The following is an 18131-nucleotide window of genomic DNA, read 5'->3' as shown; positions in this document are numbered from 1 at the left end:
TCCATGCCAGCATTTAAGCTGCACTCAAGCCTCCTCCTGTTTTTCTTCATCTAAATCTATCAGTATAACCCTCTATTCCCTTCTCCCTCATATGCTTGTCTAGCCTCCCCTTAAATGCATCGATACTATTCGCTTCAACCATTCCCTGTGGTAGCGAGTTCCACATTCATGCCACTCTTTGGGTAAAGAAGTTTCTTCTGAATTCCCTATTGAATTTCTTGGTGGCTATCTTATATTGATGGCCTCTAGTTATGCTCTTCCCCACACATGGAAACATTCTCTCTGTACCCACTCTATCAAAACCTTTCATAACTTTGAAGACCTGTATTAGGTCACCCTCAGCCTTCTTTTTTCAAGAGAAAAGAGACCCAAGCCCGCTCATCCTTTCCTGATATATATACCCTCACATTTCTGGCATCATCCTTGTAAATCTTCTCTGCACCCTCTCCAGTGCCTTTACATCCTTTTTATAATATGGTGACCAGAACTGTATGCAGTACTCCAAGTGTGGTCTAACTAAGGTTCGATTCAGGTTTAAGATAACTTCCCTACTTTTCAATTCTTTACCTCTACTATCTCCTATTACTATGAATGAGAAAAACCCCAAAACGCACAAACACTACATAAAACATTTAAAAAACCTCACATAAATACACTAATAGAAATTAAAGTTGTTATAAATGTTTTTAAAGAAAATAAATTTGCAGATTTTTTAAAAAAAGTTAGGGTTAGGGTTTAAAATAACATTAGGGCAAGGTTTTAATATTAAAATAACATTTTTTTTTAAACATATTTATCATGTTTTTGATGTTTTTAAACTCTTACACCTGTAAAAGTAGGCTATGCACCTGCTTCTATCAGGCGCAAGAGTTTTGAGGACATTTGCCGGGCAAGATATGGGTAAATAACACAATCTTGCCCAAAAGGATACCAAAATATCCTCGCTCCCGATCTGTCTAGGATCTGTCCAGCTTGACAGATCGGAAAAGATGGTTTTCAGCGCACGCGCATTGTGCGCTGAAAACCGGCTTTTCCGATGCCTTCCCAGGTCCATAGAAACTTCGTACGGGCCAGGGACGTCAGAATTTCCACGCCGTTATATTTTTGGTTTCTAGATGTTCTTCTATTTTCTCCTTTAGTAGGGATTCCATTATTTTTCCGAGCACCGATGTTAAGCTGACTGGTCCTATAGTTCCCTGGATATGTTCTATCCCCCTTCTTAAATATAGGTATTACGTTAGCTATCCACCAGTCCTCTGGCACTAGACCTTCTTCTAATGAATTATTAAATATGTGTAATAATGCCTCTGCTATCTCTTCCCTAGATTCTTTTAAAATGCGTGGATGCAATCCATCTGGACCAGAGATTTTATTCTTTGAATTTGTTTAGTTGATTTAATATATCCCATTTTTAAATTTTAAATGCACTTATCTGATTACTAATCTCATCATCCAATGTCATGTCCACCTGTTCTATCTCCCTGGTAAATACTGAAGCAAAATAATTACTTAATATTTCTGCCATCGCTCTATTGTTACCTGTGGTATTATCCTGTCTATCCCTTAATGGCCCTATTCTCATCTCAACCTTCCTTTTCTTATTGATGTGCGTGTAAAATATTTTACTATTTTGTTTTTGCCTTCCTCTTTGCCTTCCTAATTGTTTTTTTGACTTCTCTTCGTATTCTTCCTTATCATGCACTCCCCTGATGCCTATGTACGTAATGTATGCCTCGTTCCTTACCCTCAATTGTTCCCTTATGGCTTTATTCATCCCTGGAGTCTCATTAGTGTTTAGTTTCTTTCCTTTTAGCAGAATATATTTTTCCTGCACTCTGTTGAACACAGTTTTAAATATTTCTTATTGCTGTTCTACATCATGTTTTGCCAATGTTGTTGTCCATTTTATTTTCCCAAGTTCTATTCTCAATCCCTCAAAGTCAGCTTTTCTCCAAACTATTTACCTGGTTTTCATCATACTTATGTCCTTCTCAATTATCATCTTAAAGCGTATTATATTGTGGTCACTATTGTAGAGATGTTCCACTACTTTTACTTCTTTTATCTGCTCTGGTTCATTCCCCATTACTAGATCCAGTAGCAAATTCTCCCTCATTAGGCTTTTTTACATATTGGGTTAGAAAGGAGTCCTAGAAAGTAGCAATTCCATTTCCTTATCCCCTTTACCTACCTCTTCTGTCCCATTAATATCGGGTAGTTGAAATCCTCCATGATTATTATTGTATGTTTTTTACTCATTTCCCTAATTTGTCTCATATTTCTTCCTCCACCTCCCTTCAGACTACGCCTATTAATGTGATTGATCCTTTATTATTTTTTTATCTCTATCCATATGGATTCTATTTTTGTCTTGCTGATTGCTGAGTCACTTATTTCTACTGCCATTATGTTATCCCTAAAAAGTCCAGCTACTTCAACTCTCCTTTTTCTCCTCGCTAGCTTTTCTAAATATGTTATACCTTGCAATGTTTAATTCCCAGTTCTGATTTTTCTGTAGCCATGTCTCAGTAATCTACTATGTCTGGTTCCTCACAGTGCATGATTACCTTCAGCTCCCCTGTTTTATTACGGACACTGTGTGCATTGCTGTACAGACAATTTAACTCATTTTTAATAGGATTTCCTCTCACTTTGTGTGCAACCATCTTTTTACACTTCTGTTCTATAACTCTATTTATTCCCTTGCCATCAATGTCCTCCCTTATTTTATTCATTCCTATGCTCTCTTTTCCTGTTTTGTTTATACTTGGGCTGGTTACATTTCTTGTACATCCTTCCCCCAGCTTACTAGTTTAAAGAATTGCGATTTCCTTTTGGACTTTAAAATGCAGCCTAAATTACATCTTCAAACCTTGTTCTAATAATCCCTCACAGCAGGAGTAGGACATTTGGGCCGTCGAGCCTGCTCCTCCATTCAATAAGATCATGGCTGATCAGATCTTGGGCTCAGCTCCACTTCCCTGCTCACTCCCCATAGCCCTTCTCTCTCTTATCGTCCAAAAATCTGTCTATCTCCACCTTAGATATATTCAATGATCCAGCCTACACAGCTCTCTGGGGCAGAGAATTCCACAGATTTACGACCTTCTGAGAGAAGAAATTTCTCCTCATCTCAGTTCTAAATGGGCACCCCTTATTCTGAAACTATGCCTCCTAGTTCTAGATTCCCCAAGGAGTGGAAACATCATCTCTGCATCTACCTTGACAAGCCCCCTCATTATCTTAGATGTTTCAATAAGATCACCTCTCATTCTTCTAAACTCCAATGAGTATAGGCCCAATCTGCTCAAACTTTCTTCATAAAACAACCCCTTCATCTCAGGAATCAACCAAATTGAACTGCCTCCAATGCAAGTATATCCCTCCTTAAATAAGACGACCAAAACTGTACGCAGTACTCTAGGTGTGGCCTCACCAATACCCTGTACAGTTGTAGCAGGACTTCTTTGCTTTTATACTCCATCCCCCTTGCAATAAAGGCCAATATTCCATTTGCCTCCCTGGTTACTTGCTGTACCTGCATACTAACTTTTTGTGTTTCATGCACAAGGACCCCCAGGTCCCTCTGTACTGCAGCATTTTGTAATCTCTCTCCATTTAAATAATAATTTGCTTTATTATTTTTCCTGCCAAAGTGGATAACCTCACACTTTTCCACATTATACTCCATCTGCCAAATGTTCGCCCACTCACTTAGCCTGTTTACATCCCTGTGCAGATTCTTTGTGTCCTCCTCACAACTTGCTTTCCCACCCATTTTTGTATCATCAGTAAACTTGCCTACATTACACTTGGTCCCTTCATCCAAGTCATTAATATAGATTGTAAATAGTTGAGGCTCCAGCACCTATCCCTGTGGCACCTCACTAGTTACAGTTTGACAACCAGAATATGACCCATTTATCCCAACTCTGTTAGTTAGCCAATCCTCTTTCCATCCTAATGTATTACCCCCAACCCTGTGAGCTCTTATCTTATGCAGTAACCTTTTATGTGGCACCTTATCGAATGCCTTCTGGAAATCCAAATACACCACATCCACTGGATCCCCCTTATCCACCCTGCTCGTTACATCCTCAGAGAACTCCAGTAAATTTGTCAAACACGATTTCCCCTTCATAAAACTACGCTGACTCTACTTGACTGCATCATGCTTTTCCAAATGTCTTGCTACTGCTTCCTTAATAATGGACTCCAACATTTGCCCAATGACAGATGTTAGGCTAACTGGTCTATAGGTTCCTGCTTTCTGTCTCCCTCCTATTTCAAATAGGGACGTTACATTTGTGGTTTTCCAATCACTGGGACCGCCCCAGAATCCAGGGAATTTTGGTAGATTGCAACCAATGCATCTACTATCTCTGCAGTCACTTCTTTCAAGACCCTAGGATGCAGGCCATCAAGTCAGGGGGACTTGTCTGCCTTTAGTCCCATTATTTTACAGAATACTTTTTCTTCAGTGATAGTGATTGTTTTAAGTTCCCCCCTCCCTATAGCCCCTTGATTATCTATTATTGGGATGTTTTTAAGTGTCTTCTACCGTTAAGACTGATACAAAATATTCATTCAAAGTCTCTGCCATTTCCCTGTATCCCATTATTAATTCCCCAGTCTCATCCTCTAAGGGACCAACATTTACTTTAGCTACTCTCTTCCTTTTTACGTACCTGTACATGCTCTTACTATCTGTTTTTATATTTCTTGCTAGTTTACTCTGATAATCCATCTTCTCTCTCATTTTTTTTAGTCGTCCTTTGCTGGTTTTAAAACATTTCCCAATCCTCTGGCCTCCCACTAATCGTGGCAACATTGTATGCCATTGTTTTCAATTTGATACCATCCTTTACTTCCTTAGTTAGTCACAGATGGTTCTCACTTCTCAAAGTCTTTCCTTCTCACAGGAATATATTTTTGTTGCGAGTTATGAAATATCTCCTTAAATGTCTGCCACTGCTCATCAACCGTCTTACACTTTAATCTATTTTCCTAGTCCACGTTAGCTCACCTGCTACCCCTGGGAAGAGGAGAACTAGGATACACCATTTCATGACACACACATTAGTACATTGTTATGCTGTGCCAATACATCTCTCCTACCTGCTCTTGAACAAATTTGAAATTGTAAATGAAGCTGGTGATTTAATAACCAAAGGAACTTACTTGATCAAATGTATTTTTCTCATGACAATCATTGGAAAGTCAACTTCAAAGTATTTTTTTGGAAGCAGGTTTTGATCCTGGAAAAAAAAAATTATAATGTCAGGTAAACAGAAATTTAATACGCGAAATAATTTGAATAGGTTTTACTTCTCAAGAAGTTGATGAAATCAGGCAAACAACACTGTTACAATTCAGGTTTTCTCCCAACATGTAACTGGTGTTCAAGGCACAAAATGCAGTTTCCGTAAGCAGATCTTCTGCATAAAGACACTAAAAGCATTCCAATAATGGATAATCAAGGGGCTTATAGGGAAGGAGGAACTTAAAACTATCACTAAAGAAAAAGTACTCTGTAAAATAATGGGACTAAAGGCAGACAAGTCCCCTGGACCAGATGGCCTGCATCCTCGGGTCTTAAAAGAAGCAGCTGCAGAGATAGTAGATGCATTGGTTGCAATCTACTAAAATTCCCTGGATTCTGGAGAGGTCCCAGTGGATTGGAAAACCACAAATGTAATGCCCCTATTTAAAAAAGGAGACAGAAAGAAAGCAGGAAACTATAGACCAGTTAGCCTTGAATCTGTCGTTGGGCAAATGCTGGAGTTCATTATTAAGGAAGCAGTAGCAGGACATTTGGAAAAGCATAATTCAGTCAAGCAGAGTCAAACATGGTTTTATGAAAGGGAAATCATGTTTGACAAATTTGCTGGAGTTCTTTGAGGATGTAACGAGCCGGGTGGATGGGTGGGAAAGCAAGTTGTGAGGAGGACAGAGAATCTGCAAAGGGATATAGACAGGCTAAGTGAGTGGGCAAACATTTGGCAGATGGAGTATAATGTGGGAAAGTGTGAGGTGATCCACTTCCGCCAAAAAAAACTTTAAAAAATTATTTAAATGGAGAAAAATTTAAAAATGCTGCAATACAGAGGGACCTGGGGTCCTTGTGCATGCAACACAAAAAGTATGCAAGTACAGCAAGTAATCAGGAAGGCAACTGGAATATTGGCCTTTATTGCAAGGGGGATAAAGTATAAAAGCAGAGAGGTCCTGCTACAACTGTACAAGATATTGGTGAGGCCACACCTGGAGTACTGCATACAGTTTTGGTCTCCTTATTTAAGAAAAGATATCCTTTCATTAGCAGTTCAGAGAAGGTTTACTAGGTTGATTCTGGAGATGAGGGGATTGACTTATGAAAATAGGTTGAGCCTATACACATTGGAGTTCAGTAGAATGAGAGGTGATCTTATTGAAACATATAAGATAATGAGGGGGCTTGACAAGGTCGATACAGAGAGGATATTTCCACTCATAGGGGAATCTAGAACTAGAGGGCGTAGTTTCAGAATAAAGGGTCGCCCATTCAAAAATGAGATGAGGAGAAATTTCTTCTCTCAAAGGGTTGTAAATCTGTGGATTTCTCTACCCCAGAGAGCTGTGGCGGCCAAGTCAGTGAATATATTTAATACGGAGATAGACAGATTTTTGAGCGATAAGGGAATAAAGGATTATGGGGAACGGGCAGGGAAGTGGAGCTGATTCCATGATCAGATCAGCCATGATCTTATTAAATGGTGGAGCAGGCTCAAGGGTCCAAATGGCCTAATCCTGCTCCTATTTCTTATGTCTGATGTTACAGACTGAAACTCACAATTTTAAATGTGAAATGATTGAGACATGACTAACAATTACCTTTTTGTCATGAAATTCTGCAGCAGAACCTATGGTGGCTGCCCATCACATTCTCCTTTCCATTTCAAACGGTAGTAATAGGCACTCCATTATCATTTCGGGCTATTTCAGGTAGCCCAAAGCCACCAAACTAAAATACACACATGCATTCCCCAAGAGAAGAGTACCACTAATATCAGTGATCTACCTGAACTAAAGTTGTATTAGAGTTAAATTAAAATGTGCTCTTCCTGGTCAAATGATACAACCATATCCTGCGGTGCCCAGTTAAAGTTATTTTATTTAAAGTAGTAGCAAAAATAGATGTACTCCCAAAATGCTCTGATTTGAAGCATGATTGCTCTGTCACAGTCCAGTGATATCAGACAAATAGCAGTGCTCTGTTTTGCTGCAAGATTTCCTTTGGATTGCCTAGTAGCCTAAATGCTTGTGCACAAGAGTGATCTTACACAGGAAGAAACAACAACTTGCTTTTATATAGCATCTTTAACGTAGTGAAACATCCCAAGGTGTTTCACAGGAGTATTAGGAGATAAAAAATTTGACACTGAGTCGCATAAGTAGAAATTAACGCAGGTGATCAAACGCTTGGTCAAAGAGGTATGTTTTGAGTGCCTTAAAGGAGGAAAGAGAGGTAGAGAGGTGGAGAGGTTTAGACAGGGAGTTCCAGAGCATGGGGCCTCGGCAACAGAAGGCATGGCCACCACTGGTTGAGCGATTATAATCAGGGATGCTCAAGAGGTTGTGGGGCTGGAGAATACAGAGATAGGAAGGGGCACGCAAGGCCACGAAGGAATTTGAAGATAAAGATGAGAATTTTGACATCAAGGTGTTGCTTAACCGAAAGCCAATGTAGGTCAGTGCGCATAGAGCTGATGGGTGAGCGGGACTTGGTGCGCGTTAGGATACGGGCAGCCAAGTTTTGGATCACCTCTAGTTTAAGTAAGGTAGGAAGTGGGAGGCCAGCCAGGAGTGCGTTGGAATAGTCAACTCGAGGCAAGGATGAAACTGGGTGTAATATATGTATTGGTACAAGGTTATGAAACAAGTTACAATTTGGCAAACACATTTTCAAAGTTAACCGAAACAGTGAATATATGGCTAATCTTAAACATTGCTATTCCAAGATACAATGTTGAGTTTCTGTGCCCAGCTGACATTGGCAGCTCATCTAGTCTCTAGCTAAAATCTGCACATATAATCTCACATCCAGCAAATATGTTACAACTATTTGCCCTGGGGAATGGGTCCACTTCATCAGTAGTTACACTAAGACCCCATGACAGAAGTCCAACCTTCACCAATATGTTTGTGATCATAACAGGCGGGGTTAGGGATGCTCAGGCCCATGTAAACTGTGCTTTACCTGAGTGTTAAGAAGACGGTTAGATGTTTAAGCTCTACGACTCAAATAATTACATAGAATATACAGCAAAGAAACAGGTCATTCGGCCCAACCAATCCATGCCGGCATTTATGCTCCATTCAAGTCTCCCCCCATTATCCCTTATCTAACGCTATCAGCATAACCCTCTATTCAATTTTTTCTCATATGCTTATCTAGCCTCCCCTTAAATGCATCGATAATATTCGCCTCAACTACTGCATGGTGTACCGAGTTCCACATTCTCACCACTCTCTGGGTAAAGAAGTTTTTTCTGAATTCCCTATTTGATTTCTTGGTGACTTTCTTAAATTGATGGCCTCTAGTTTTGGACTTCCCATAAGTGGAAACATCCTCTCTATGGGCTCAATTTTCCCCAAAGCATTTTTTTGGCGTACTTGAAGAGTTACATCTGATTTTTTGGAGCCTCAGAACACCAAAAAAAAATCCTAAGTTTTCCCGTTGGATTTCTTCACTTTGGTGTGGCCTAACCTGATCTTTAGTTTTGGGGTTGGAGCCTTGATCTGCGCCAAAAAGATGGGGCTGCCATGGTCACCAGGGGCACAACGCAAGCTGAAGCATACAGCCAGCTCCCAACACAAAAATAATTGGAAAACACATAGCAGCAACTTACCTCTGGTGGCTTGCCGGTCTAGTCCCATTCGCTCTTTCTCTCTCTCTCTGAGTGAACCGGTGACAGAGAATGGGACTGGACAGCCTTTGGGCAGGGTTGGAGGCAAGTTGCTGCTGTGTGTTTTTCAATTCTTTTAATGTGTCCGGGCAACTACTGCGCCGATTTCCTTACCTGCACCGATTTCCTTAACTCTAGGGAAGGTTTTTCAGCAGAGGCCACATACGCTGGCCTAAGCAGAACTGGAGTAACTCTCAGCTGGCCAAACTTCCCTAATTGGTGTAGGTGGCTGGTTACGCCCCCTTTGGCTGAAAAAAAACTGACCTAAAAAAATCGTAGCTAACTGAGTTACACTGGTGCAAATTGATTGGGGAAACTGTGGTTTTTCAACTTAGGCCAAAAAGAGCAGCCTGCTCCAAAAAAACGGCACAAATCACTGGGGAAAATTGAGCCCAAAGTCTTATCAAAGCCTTTCATAATTTTAAAGACCTCTATCAGGTCACCCCTCAGCCTTCTCTTTTCAAGAGAAAAGAGACCCAGCCTGTTCATCCTTTCCCGATAGGTATAACCTCACAGTTCTGGTATCATCCTTGTAAATCTTTTTTGTACCTTGAGTGCATCTATATCCTTTTTATAATACAAGATCATAAGAAAAAGGAGCAAGAGTAGGCCATTCAGACCTTTGAGCCTGCTCCGCCATTCAATAAGATCATGCCTGATCTACCTCAACTCCACCTTCCTGCACTCTCTCCATATCCCTTGGTTCCCTTCGTATCCAAAAATCTATCGATCTCTGTCTTGAATATACTCAATGACTGAGCATCCATGGTCTCTGGGGTAGAGAATTTCAAAGATTCACAACCCTCTGAATGAAGAAATTTCTCCTCATCTCAGTCCTAAATGAATGTCCTTTTATCTTGAGACTGTGACCCCCTAGTTCTAGACTCCCCAGCCAGAGGAAACATCCTCCCAGCGTCTACCCTGTCAAGCCCCATAAGAATTTTATCCGTTTCAATGAGATCACCTCTCATTCTTCTGAACAGTAGAAAATGTAGGCCAATCTACTTAATCTCTCCTCATCGAACAATCCCCCCATCCCAGGAAACAGCCTAGTGAACCTTTGTTGCCTCCCTCTAAGGCAAGTATATCCTTCCTTAGGTAAGGAGACCATAACTGTACACAGTACTCCAAGTGTGATCTCACCAAGGCCCTATATAATAGCAGTAAGACTTCTTTACTCTTATACTCCAATCCTCTTGTAATAAAGGCTAAAATACCACTTACTTTCCTAATTGCTTGCTGCATGTTAACTTCCTGTGATCGTGTACAAGGACACCCAGGTCCCTCTGAGTAGCAACATTTCCCAATCTCAACATTTAAAAAAAATATTCTGCTTTTCTAATTTTTCCTGCCAAACTTCACATTTCATTCCATTTGCCATGTTCTTCTCCACTCACTGAATCTGTCTATATCCTTTTGCAGACTCTTTTCATCCTTCTCACAATTTACTTTCCCACTTGGCTTTGTATCGTCAGCAAACCTGGGTATATTACACTCAGTCCCCTACTCTAAATCATTGATGTAAATATCTGAGGTCCAAGCACTGATCCTTGCAGTACCCCACTAGTTACAGCCTGCCAACCCAAAAATGACCTGTTTATTCCTACTCTGTTTTCTGTCCATTAACCCATCCTCAATCCACGCTAATATATTACCCCCAATCCCATGAGCTTTACTTTTGTGTAATAACCTCTTGTGTGGTACCTTATCAAATGCTTTTTGAAAATCCAAATACACTACAACCACAAGTTGCCCCTTCTCTACCCTGCTAGTTACAACATCAAAAAACTCCATTCGATTTATCAAACACGATGCCCCTTTCATAAATCGGCATTGACTCTGCCCAATCTTGTTACCATGCCCTAATAATATTCTAGCATTTTCTCTATTACTGATGTTGGGCTAATTGATCTATAGTTCCAGGTTTTCTCTCTCCTTCCTTTCTTGAATAGTGGTGTTATGTTCGCTACCTTCCAATCCGCAGGGATCGTTCTAAAATCTAGGGAATTTTGGAAGATTAAAACCAAAGAATCCACTATCTCTGTAGCCACTTCTAGGATGTAGGACCTAGGATGTAGGCCATCAAGCCCAGGGGATTTGTCTGCTTTTAGCCTCATTAATTGTTTATTTAAATGTTTGCCATTGCTTATGCACCATCATATCTTTTAATCTAGTTTCACAATCTACCTTAGCTAACTCGCTCCTCATATCTATGTAGTTTGCTTTGTTCAGATTTAAGACCCTGGTTCTGGATTTAACTAAATCACTCTCAAACTCAATATAAAATTCTTTCATATTATGATCACTCTTCCCCAGAGCCTCCTTCACTACAAGGTTATTTATTAATCTTGTCTCATTGCACAATACTAGATCTAAAACAGCCTGTTGCCTAGTTGGTTCCTCGACATACTGACCTAGAAAACTATCTTGAATGCATTCCATGAACTCATCCTCCACACTATTACTGTAAACGTGGTTTGCCCAGTCTATATGAAAATTGAAGTCGCCCATGATTATTGTATTACCCTTGTTACAAGCACCTCTAATTTCCTGATTTATACTGTGCCCAACACTACAACTACTGTCAGGGGGCCTATAAAATGAATCCCACCAGTGTTTTCTGCCCCTTGTTGTTTCTTAGCTCCACCCAAAGTGATTCTACATCTTGATTTCCCAAGCCAAGATCCTTTTATCTCTACTGCCTTTATTCCATCATTTATTGTCAGGATTACCTCACCCCCACCCATCTTTTCCATTTTGCCTATCGCTTCTAAAAGTCAAATATCCTGAAATAGTTAGTTCCCAATTATGGTCACTCTGCAACCACCTCTCCTTAATGGATATTAGATCAAACCCATTTATTTCTTTTTGTGCTATTAATTCATCTATTTTGTTGCCAACACTTCACGCATTCAGTTATAGTGCCTTTAGCTTTTTTCGCTTTTTACCTGATGTCACCGTAGTCACTAATGCCCGATTACCTTTGTTAAGCTCTCTGTCCCTTTATAACCCACTCCTTACTTTTACCCAAATCGCTACTCGGCTCCACAGCCTTGACATTTCTCTTACTGGTTTTTGAATTTATCCTTTCCTGAATCCTCCCACTAGCCCCCCCCCCCCCCACCCCGCACTGCCTTTCATTAGTTTAAAGCCCTATCTATTCGATTTGCCAGGACACTGGTCCTAGCCTGGTTTAAGTGGAGCCCGTCCCAATGTATCAGCTCCCTCTTTTCCCAGTACTGGTGCCAGTGCCCCATGAAGTGAAAACCCTGCCTCCCACGCCACTCTTTCAGCCATGCACTTAACCTTCCAATCTGTTTGTCCCCTATGCCAATTTGCACTTGGCTCAGGTAACAATCCAGAGATTATTAGCTGTTAGCAATGTTTCATTAATTTTTTTTTTCGACGCACAACCCCTTTAAGGGGCTGTGAGGCCCATTCAGTAACATGAATGCGCAAAACTTAACATTGAAAAAGCTAGTCCCGGGCTGTGCAGAACCGGCAGAGAGCTGTGTGGTTGCGCAGCTTAAGGGGAGCGTTGCCCATGAGGTTCTGTGTTTTAATTTCAACCCTCGCGCCTCAAACTTTCAGCAGAATCTCATCCTAGTTCTACCTTTGTCATTGGTTCCTACTTGGACCACAGCAACTGGATCCTCCTCCCACTCCAAGTTCTTCTCCAGCCCCAAGGAGATAATCCTTCCCTGGCAACACAGCCTTCGGAACTCTCGGCTGCAGAGAACAGTATCTATCTCTGATTAATGATTATATTGTCTCTTACAACATTCCTTTTCATTCCTCCCACTTGAATAGCCTCCTGTACCACAGTGCCGTGCTCAGTTTGCTCATCCACCCTGCAGACTTTGCCCTCACCCACCCTGCAGACTTTGCCCTCACCCACCCAAGAAGCAAGAACCTCTTATCTGTTGGATAAGGGCAAAGCTCCTCCAGCACTGCACCTGAGGTCCCCTGACTGACCTGCAGTCACACCCTCCTGTCTCTGACCACTAACTATACCTGTACCATTGCCTGAGACCCTGAATTTCGGTCCCAAAATATATTTAGTTTTTTTAAAGTATCACTCACTGTAAAATGAGTTGTGTGTGAAGCACACACATTAACTGTTTAAAATTTAACTCTGCTTATTGGTGAGGGGTTCGAATCATCGGCCCGTTAGCTTGGGAGTAGAAACTCATAAAAAGAGCAATAAAGCTATGTTATCCCCACATAGTCCCCTTTATAACTACAGCAATAAATTTAATTTTAGTCGATAATTTATTTTGAAGACTATTTGCCAAGGCTATTAGTGCCCCTTTAGTCAAGGGCACTTGATTATTGTTTCAATATGCTATCTGGTGCAAACCAGAATATTAACGTCCAATATATCCCAACGTTCTCTAAACAAAAGGCAATACTAGAAAGATTCACAGATTTGGTCTGACCTTTCGAATAGAGCTCAGTCACATTTCTAGCATACGAAGCAGATCCAGGTGGGCAGGTTGCTACCCCAATGGGACTGAATTTATTTTTAAGAACAGAAAATTCAATCCCCTCACAGAAAGTATCAATTTATATCTGATACAGTATTTATTTAAATTAGGCATGTGTCCTGAATAATAATTGAATATAGATTCTGATAGGAATGTCTGTAGTTGGACCTGTAACTTCACCTCTGGAAACTATAGTCAGTAATTGTAATGTATGCACCTATGAGTATGCTCATGGTTTGTAGAGATGTACACCTGAGCCAGGGTCTCCCTGGAGATGGAGCACGCGGTGTCTACTGGTATACTCACGGCCTTCCGCAAGAGGTGGGCACCGGAGGGACTGGAGTGCATCATCACCCCAGTCAACCAAATTTTAATTTGACCCATTTACTGTTAAAAGTTTAATTTGTTTAACCTGTCGGTTTTAGTGCCCTTTTAGTCAAGGGCACTTTATTGTTTCAACAAAATAGTTGTAGATCTGTTTCCTCCTCGATTTTTGGCTGCACTAGAATCCCACACTCCTGATCTTTGGACATCCGATGTGGAGGGGAGCGGGCAGGTCGGAAGGCCTCCTTGTAGGACTGCTCCTAGCCATGGTGGCCATTAACTGGTCCAGGCAGCGGGCAGTCGTTCAGCCCGATTGCCTACCTCTCTTCCGTGGTTATGTTCGCGCCAGAGTGTCCCTGGAGATGGAGCATGCAGTGTCCACTGGTACGCTCACGGCCTTCCGCAAGAGGTGGGCACGGAGGGACAGGAGTGCATCATCACCCCCAGGAACAGAATTTTAATTTAATTTAATTTGATAAAGTTCGCATGTTAATTTGGATTTGTGGGTTCTAGTACCCTTAGAAAAAAAGGGGTACTTGATTTAAAAGTTCTTACAAAAATAGTTGTAGAGCTGTTGCCTCCTCGATTTTTGGCTGCACTTCAGTCACACAGTCCTGATCTTTGGGCACCTGGTGTGGAGGGGAGCGGGCAGGTCGGAGGGCTGCTCCTGGGCCTGGCCAAGGTGGCCATTAACATGTCCAGGCAGCGGGTGGTCAAGGGATCGTTCAGCCCGACTGCCTGCCTCTCTTCCACGCCAGAGAGTCCCTGAAGATGGAACACGTGGTGTCCACCGATACGCTCGTGGCCTTCTGCGAGAGGTGGGCACCGGAGGGACTGGAGTGCATCACCACCCCCGGCAACCAAATTTTTATTTAATTTAAAGTTTTATTTGGAAATTTGAGAGTTCTAGTGCCCTTACTAAAAGGGAGCATTTGATTTAAAATTATGCTCAATATAGTTGTAGAGCTGTTGCATTGAGTGGCTTAGCCAGTCATGTGATGTTCACAAGACTCAATAAAACCCCAGTTGAGTGTAGGTCATCCACAATGAGGTTGGTAGTTGTGAGCCGAATGGATAAACTGGTAATGTGTAGTGTGATTGTTAAACCTTTGTTAATAAACCAACTAGTACTCCAGTGTTGCTATGAATTCTTAAGCGAAGAACCCATGAGGCAAATACATTACAGTAATTAATGTGAACACGGCTGACATATTTTTGCCCAAATTATAAAAGTGACTGTTTCACTATTATCTTATACTACTGTACAGTATTACTAGCCAATATTACCTTGAGTCTCCAGAAAGTTGTGTCCAGGCCAGCACCGAGGTTTATAACCTGACAATTACAGCTGGTTTTCTTAATAAAAGCATCCAGCAATATATTCACTGCCTTTACACGGGCATAATAACCTACAAAGCAAAACAGCACGATTAACAATGTCTCAAAGCTGAGCCCAGGACTCAGTGGATAAATACACCCCCTTGGGAAGATCAGAAAGATCTCAGATTTGAGTCCCAATCTGTTCTGGTTTAGCTGATCTCAGGCAGGGCAGCAGTTCTAATGCTTCAATGGCCTCTGTGCCCATAGGCTAGAGACAGGGAAAATCAGCTATGGCTCTCTTGGAAAGTGCATGGGTGGACATAGGTGATGAGAGGTTTAGGCTTGACAGTGCTGCATTCTATGGCCAAATAGCAGCTGATAACCACCGTTTAGGTTTACACATGCATGAAGGCAAGCCACTTGGGTGAGATAGCAGAGGTACCCCAGTAAGAATGGGTGTTTCCAGGAAGGGGGGGAATTGATGGAAACAAAACACATAAAAGATAAAATTCAGGCTTACTATTACACAATCTATAAGACCTTTTTTTGTTTTTGAATACAATTAAAATATGTTAAGACATGGATTTCTCACATGTTGAGTTCTTAACTTCAGCAGTACCCTCAAGGAGAGGTTCAGCATAGAAGCCAGGCTCTATTTCTCAGGAAGCAAAAGTAAAAATGATGGACGCTGAGCTAGCCATCATAGATATCAAGACTGTCCCATCCCCCAAATGAAGGAGGCATGCCTGCATTCAGCAGAAACAGCTTTAGAGAGAATGAGCAATAAAAAAGAATTCATAAAAAGCTCTAATAAGGCCCATCCAATAGCTCATCCAGTGAGAGCTGTGCTACACAATTCAGGAAGATCGGAAGTTCAATTAGTCTGTGTTAAGTTAACTGATTACACACATGTGGACAATTGGCCCTCTCCATCTAAGTTAGGAAGGGGAAAATAGGCTAGGGTTCCTACTGATCGCTACCCAGCAACCCTGCTGGAAAGTGCTTTTTTTGTGAGGCTGTCTTGTGATGCCCACAGCCTGCTGACAGTCACTGTCTAGGTTTATAATTGAATAATAGCCACATGAGTGAGGTACTGGAATCTACCAGCACCCACAGAACTGTACCCAAACAAGGAGTCAACATCTTCAGGAAGTGAGCAGAGACAACTGGAAACATACAAATCAAGGCATAAAAGTATAGTGCAGAAGGATTTAACCAAAGCAAACAACGTGTGGTTAAAGCAACACGGTTCTATGCTTATGATACATGCATGAGACACATCTACTTTTGTGCCACTTGGTGGCGCAATAATGCATCAGCTTTCCATCTGTCGCTTAATAGATCTAAAATATTACTCTGGAAAACTGAAATCATCAGGAAAAAAATCAATCAGTAACTACTGCTGAAAAGTGTGGACATTTATGAGAACAAAACTGGGGTTGGCTGTGATGCTCTCCACAGCTGAATAGACAGGTTTTATTGTCTGGGCCCACTCGTTTAAAAACAACCACTTCGGATAATTAAAGACTGCTGTATCGCAGCAGAAAGTCAGTACCTACAGTCCATCAAATGAGTTGGGGAAATATTAGAAAAAGGTATGAAGTGAAGAAATGCGAGAAGGAAGGGGAAAGAAAACTGCAACAAAGATGCGGGAATTACCTCTGTTGATTTCAGGAGCTTTCCTTTCATTTGGCTGTTTTATAAAATACTGTATGTACGGGTCCTTCCAGTAGTTCATACTCACTGCAAACCTGCCAAACAGAAGAGGTAAACATCAATGAGAAACTCCACTGAAGTTGAACTGACAGTAATTTAACATGTGTTGTGGATTCTGCTACTGCAGTATTAAAAGAGCAACTAAGCAAATGGTTTATTTAATTCCACGGTAATCAGAAACACTGCACTTCTTACAAAAAACTATGACTTTTTAAAAAAAAAATTAAAACAGGTCTTCTCTATACAGTGTCCAGTGAATCTATAAGCCTTGGTGTTTAAAAAAATTTAATGTTTTGGATAGAAATCTTCAAATGGCCAGACCTACTGGTCTCACTACTCTATGATCAAACAAAGGGATGGCTATGGTCGTCAAGTTATCAAATCTCAGATGCATACTTGCAGATCCTTGCAATCTGAAATACCATTCCTATCACAAGGACAGTGATGATCAGTCAGTTTTTTTGCAAACAAATGATCAGGGCTGTGTTTCGGTTACTAATCTGATTTTACTAGGAAAGAACTGTCAAATACATAATGCACTTCTACAATGCCTACTCGAGATAGAAAGTAATCCTGCTTAAACAGACAGAGTTGTGTACAAACAAGTGGAAGTACCTGTTCTCTGTTCAACCCAGCAGTGTGACACTACTGAGGTTTAGAACTCATCATGTGCAGAATATGAACCATGTCCTGCACCATGTAGCACATACAATAGAATACACCACCACACCCAAGACAGTTTTCAAATACGGCCTGTCCCAATCCTCCAGTAGCTCTACCATTCCTACCTTTTACAAACTGTTGCATCATCACATGTGGAGCGGACTGCTTCGTCTGCTGTGTCATCAGATCCCGTGAAAGCATGGTTGGTAGCCATTAGATTCTCACACTGGGGGTAAAAAATATTACACCAGTGTTATTTTTGAGAAGTTTGTTACTACTTTCCACAAACTCATTCCCAACTCCCACAAATTCATAAACATTAACTATTGTGCCAGCTTATTTCTTAAACTATCTTCTCAGTGATACAATTTAACATACACGTTTGCTGTTTTACTATTACTCAATAGCAAGAATGTCCTTCCTCAGATGAGACCACCAAAACTGAACACAATATTCCAGGTGAGGCCTCACCAAGGCCCTGTACAACTGCAGTAAGACCTCCCTGCTCCTATACTCAAATCCCCTAGCTATGAAGGCCAACATACCATTTGCCTTCTTCATCGCCTGCTGTACTTACATGCCAACTTTCAATGACTGATGAACCATGACACCCAGGTCTTGTTGCACCTCCCCTTTTCCTAATCTGCTGCCACTCAGATAATATTCTGCCTTC

At 41.2% G+C, this 18131-nt stretch overlaps 1 protein-coding gene across 6 annotated transcripts in view; it reads right to left on the bottom strand.

The window, feature by feature from the left end:
* lcmt1 (leucine carboxyl methyltransferase 1) overlaps positions 1 to 18131 on the bottom strand; it is a 95118-nt gene that overhangs the window by 48702 nt on the left and 28285 nt on the right. For all 6 annotated transcript variants that reach the window (XM_070901407.1, XM_070901406.1, XM_070901404.1 and 3 more), the window contains exons 2-5: positions 17584 to 17684; positions 16739 to 16830; positions 15047 to 15168; positions 5182 to 5258 (exon numbers count right to left, since the gene is read on the bottom strand). In XM_070901407.1, coding sequence (XP_070757508.1) covers positions 5182 to 5258; positions 15047 to 15168; positions 16739 to 16830; positions 17584 to 17672 — 380 coding nt within the window. In that variant the 5' untranslated portion in view covers positions 17673 to 17684. The remainder of the gene's footprint in view (positions 1 to 5181; positions 5259 to 15046; positions 15169 to 16738; positions 16831 to 17583; positions 17685 to 18131) is intronic.

The sequence above is a fragment of the Pristiophorus japonicus genome, chromosome 15 (genome assembly GCF_044704955.1).
Source record: "Pristiophorus japonicus isolate sPriJap1 chromosome 15, sPriJap1.hap1, whole genome shotgun sequence".
Lineage (NCBI taxonomy): Eukaryota > Metazoa > Chordata > Chondrichthyes > Pristiophoridae > Pristiophorus > Pristiophorus japonicus.
Note: the sequence above shows the minus strand (reverse complement) of the source record. Positions and strands in the feature narration are given on the sequence as shown.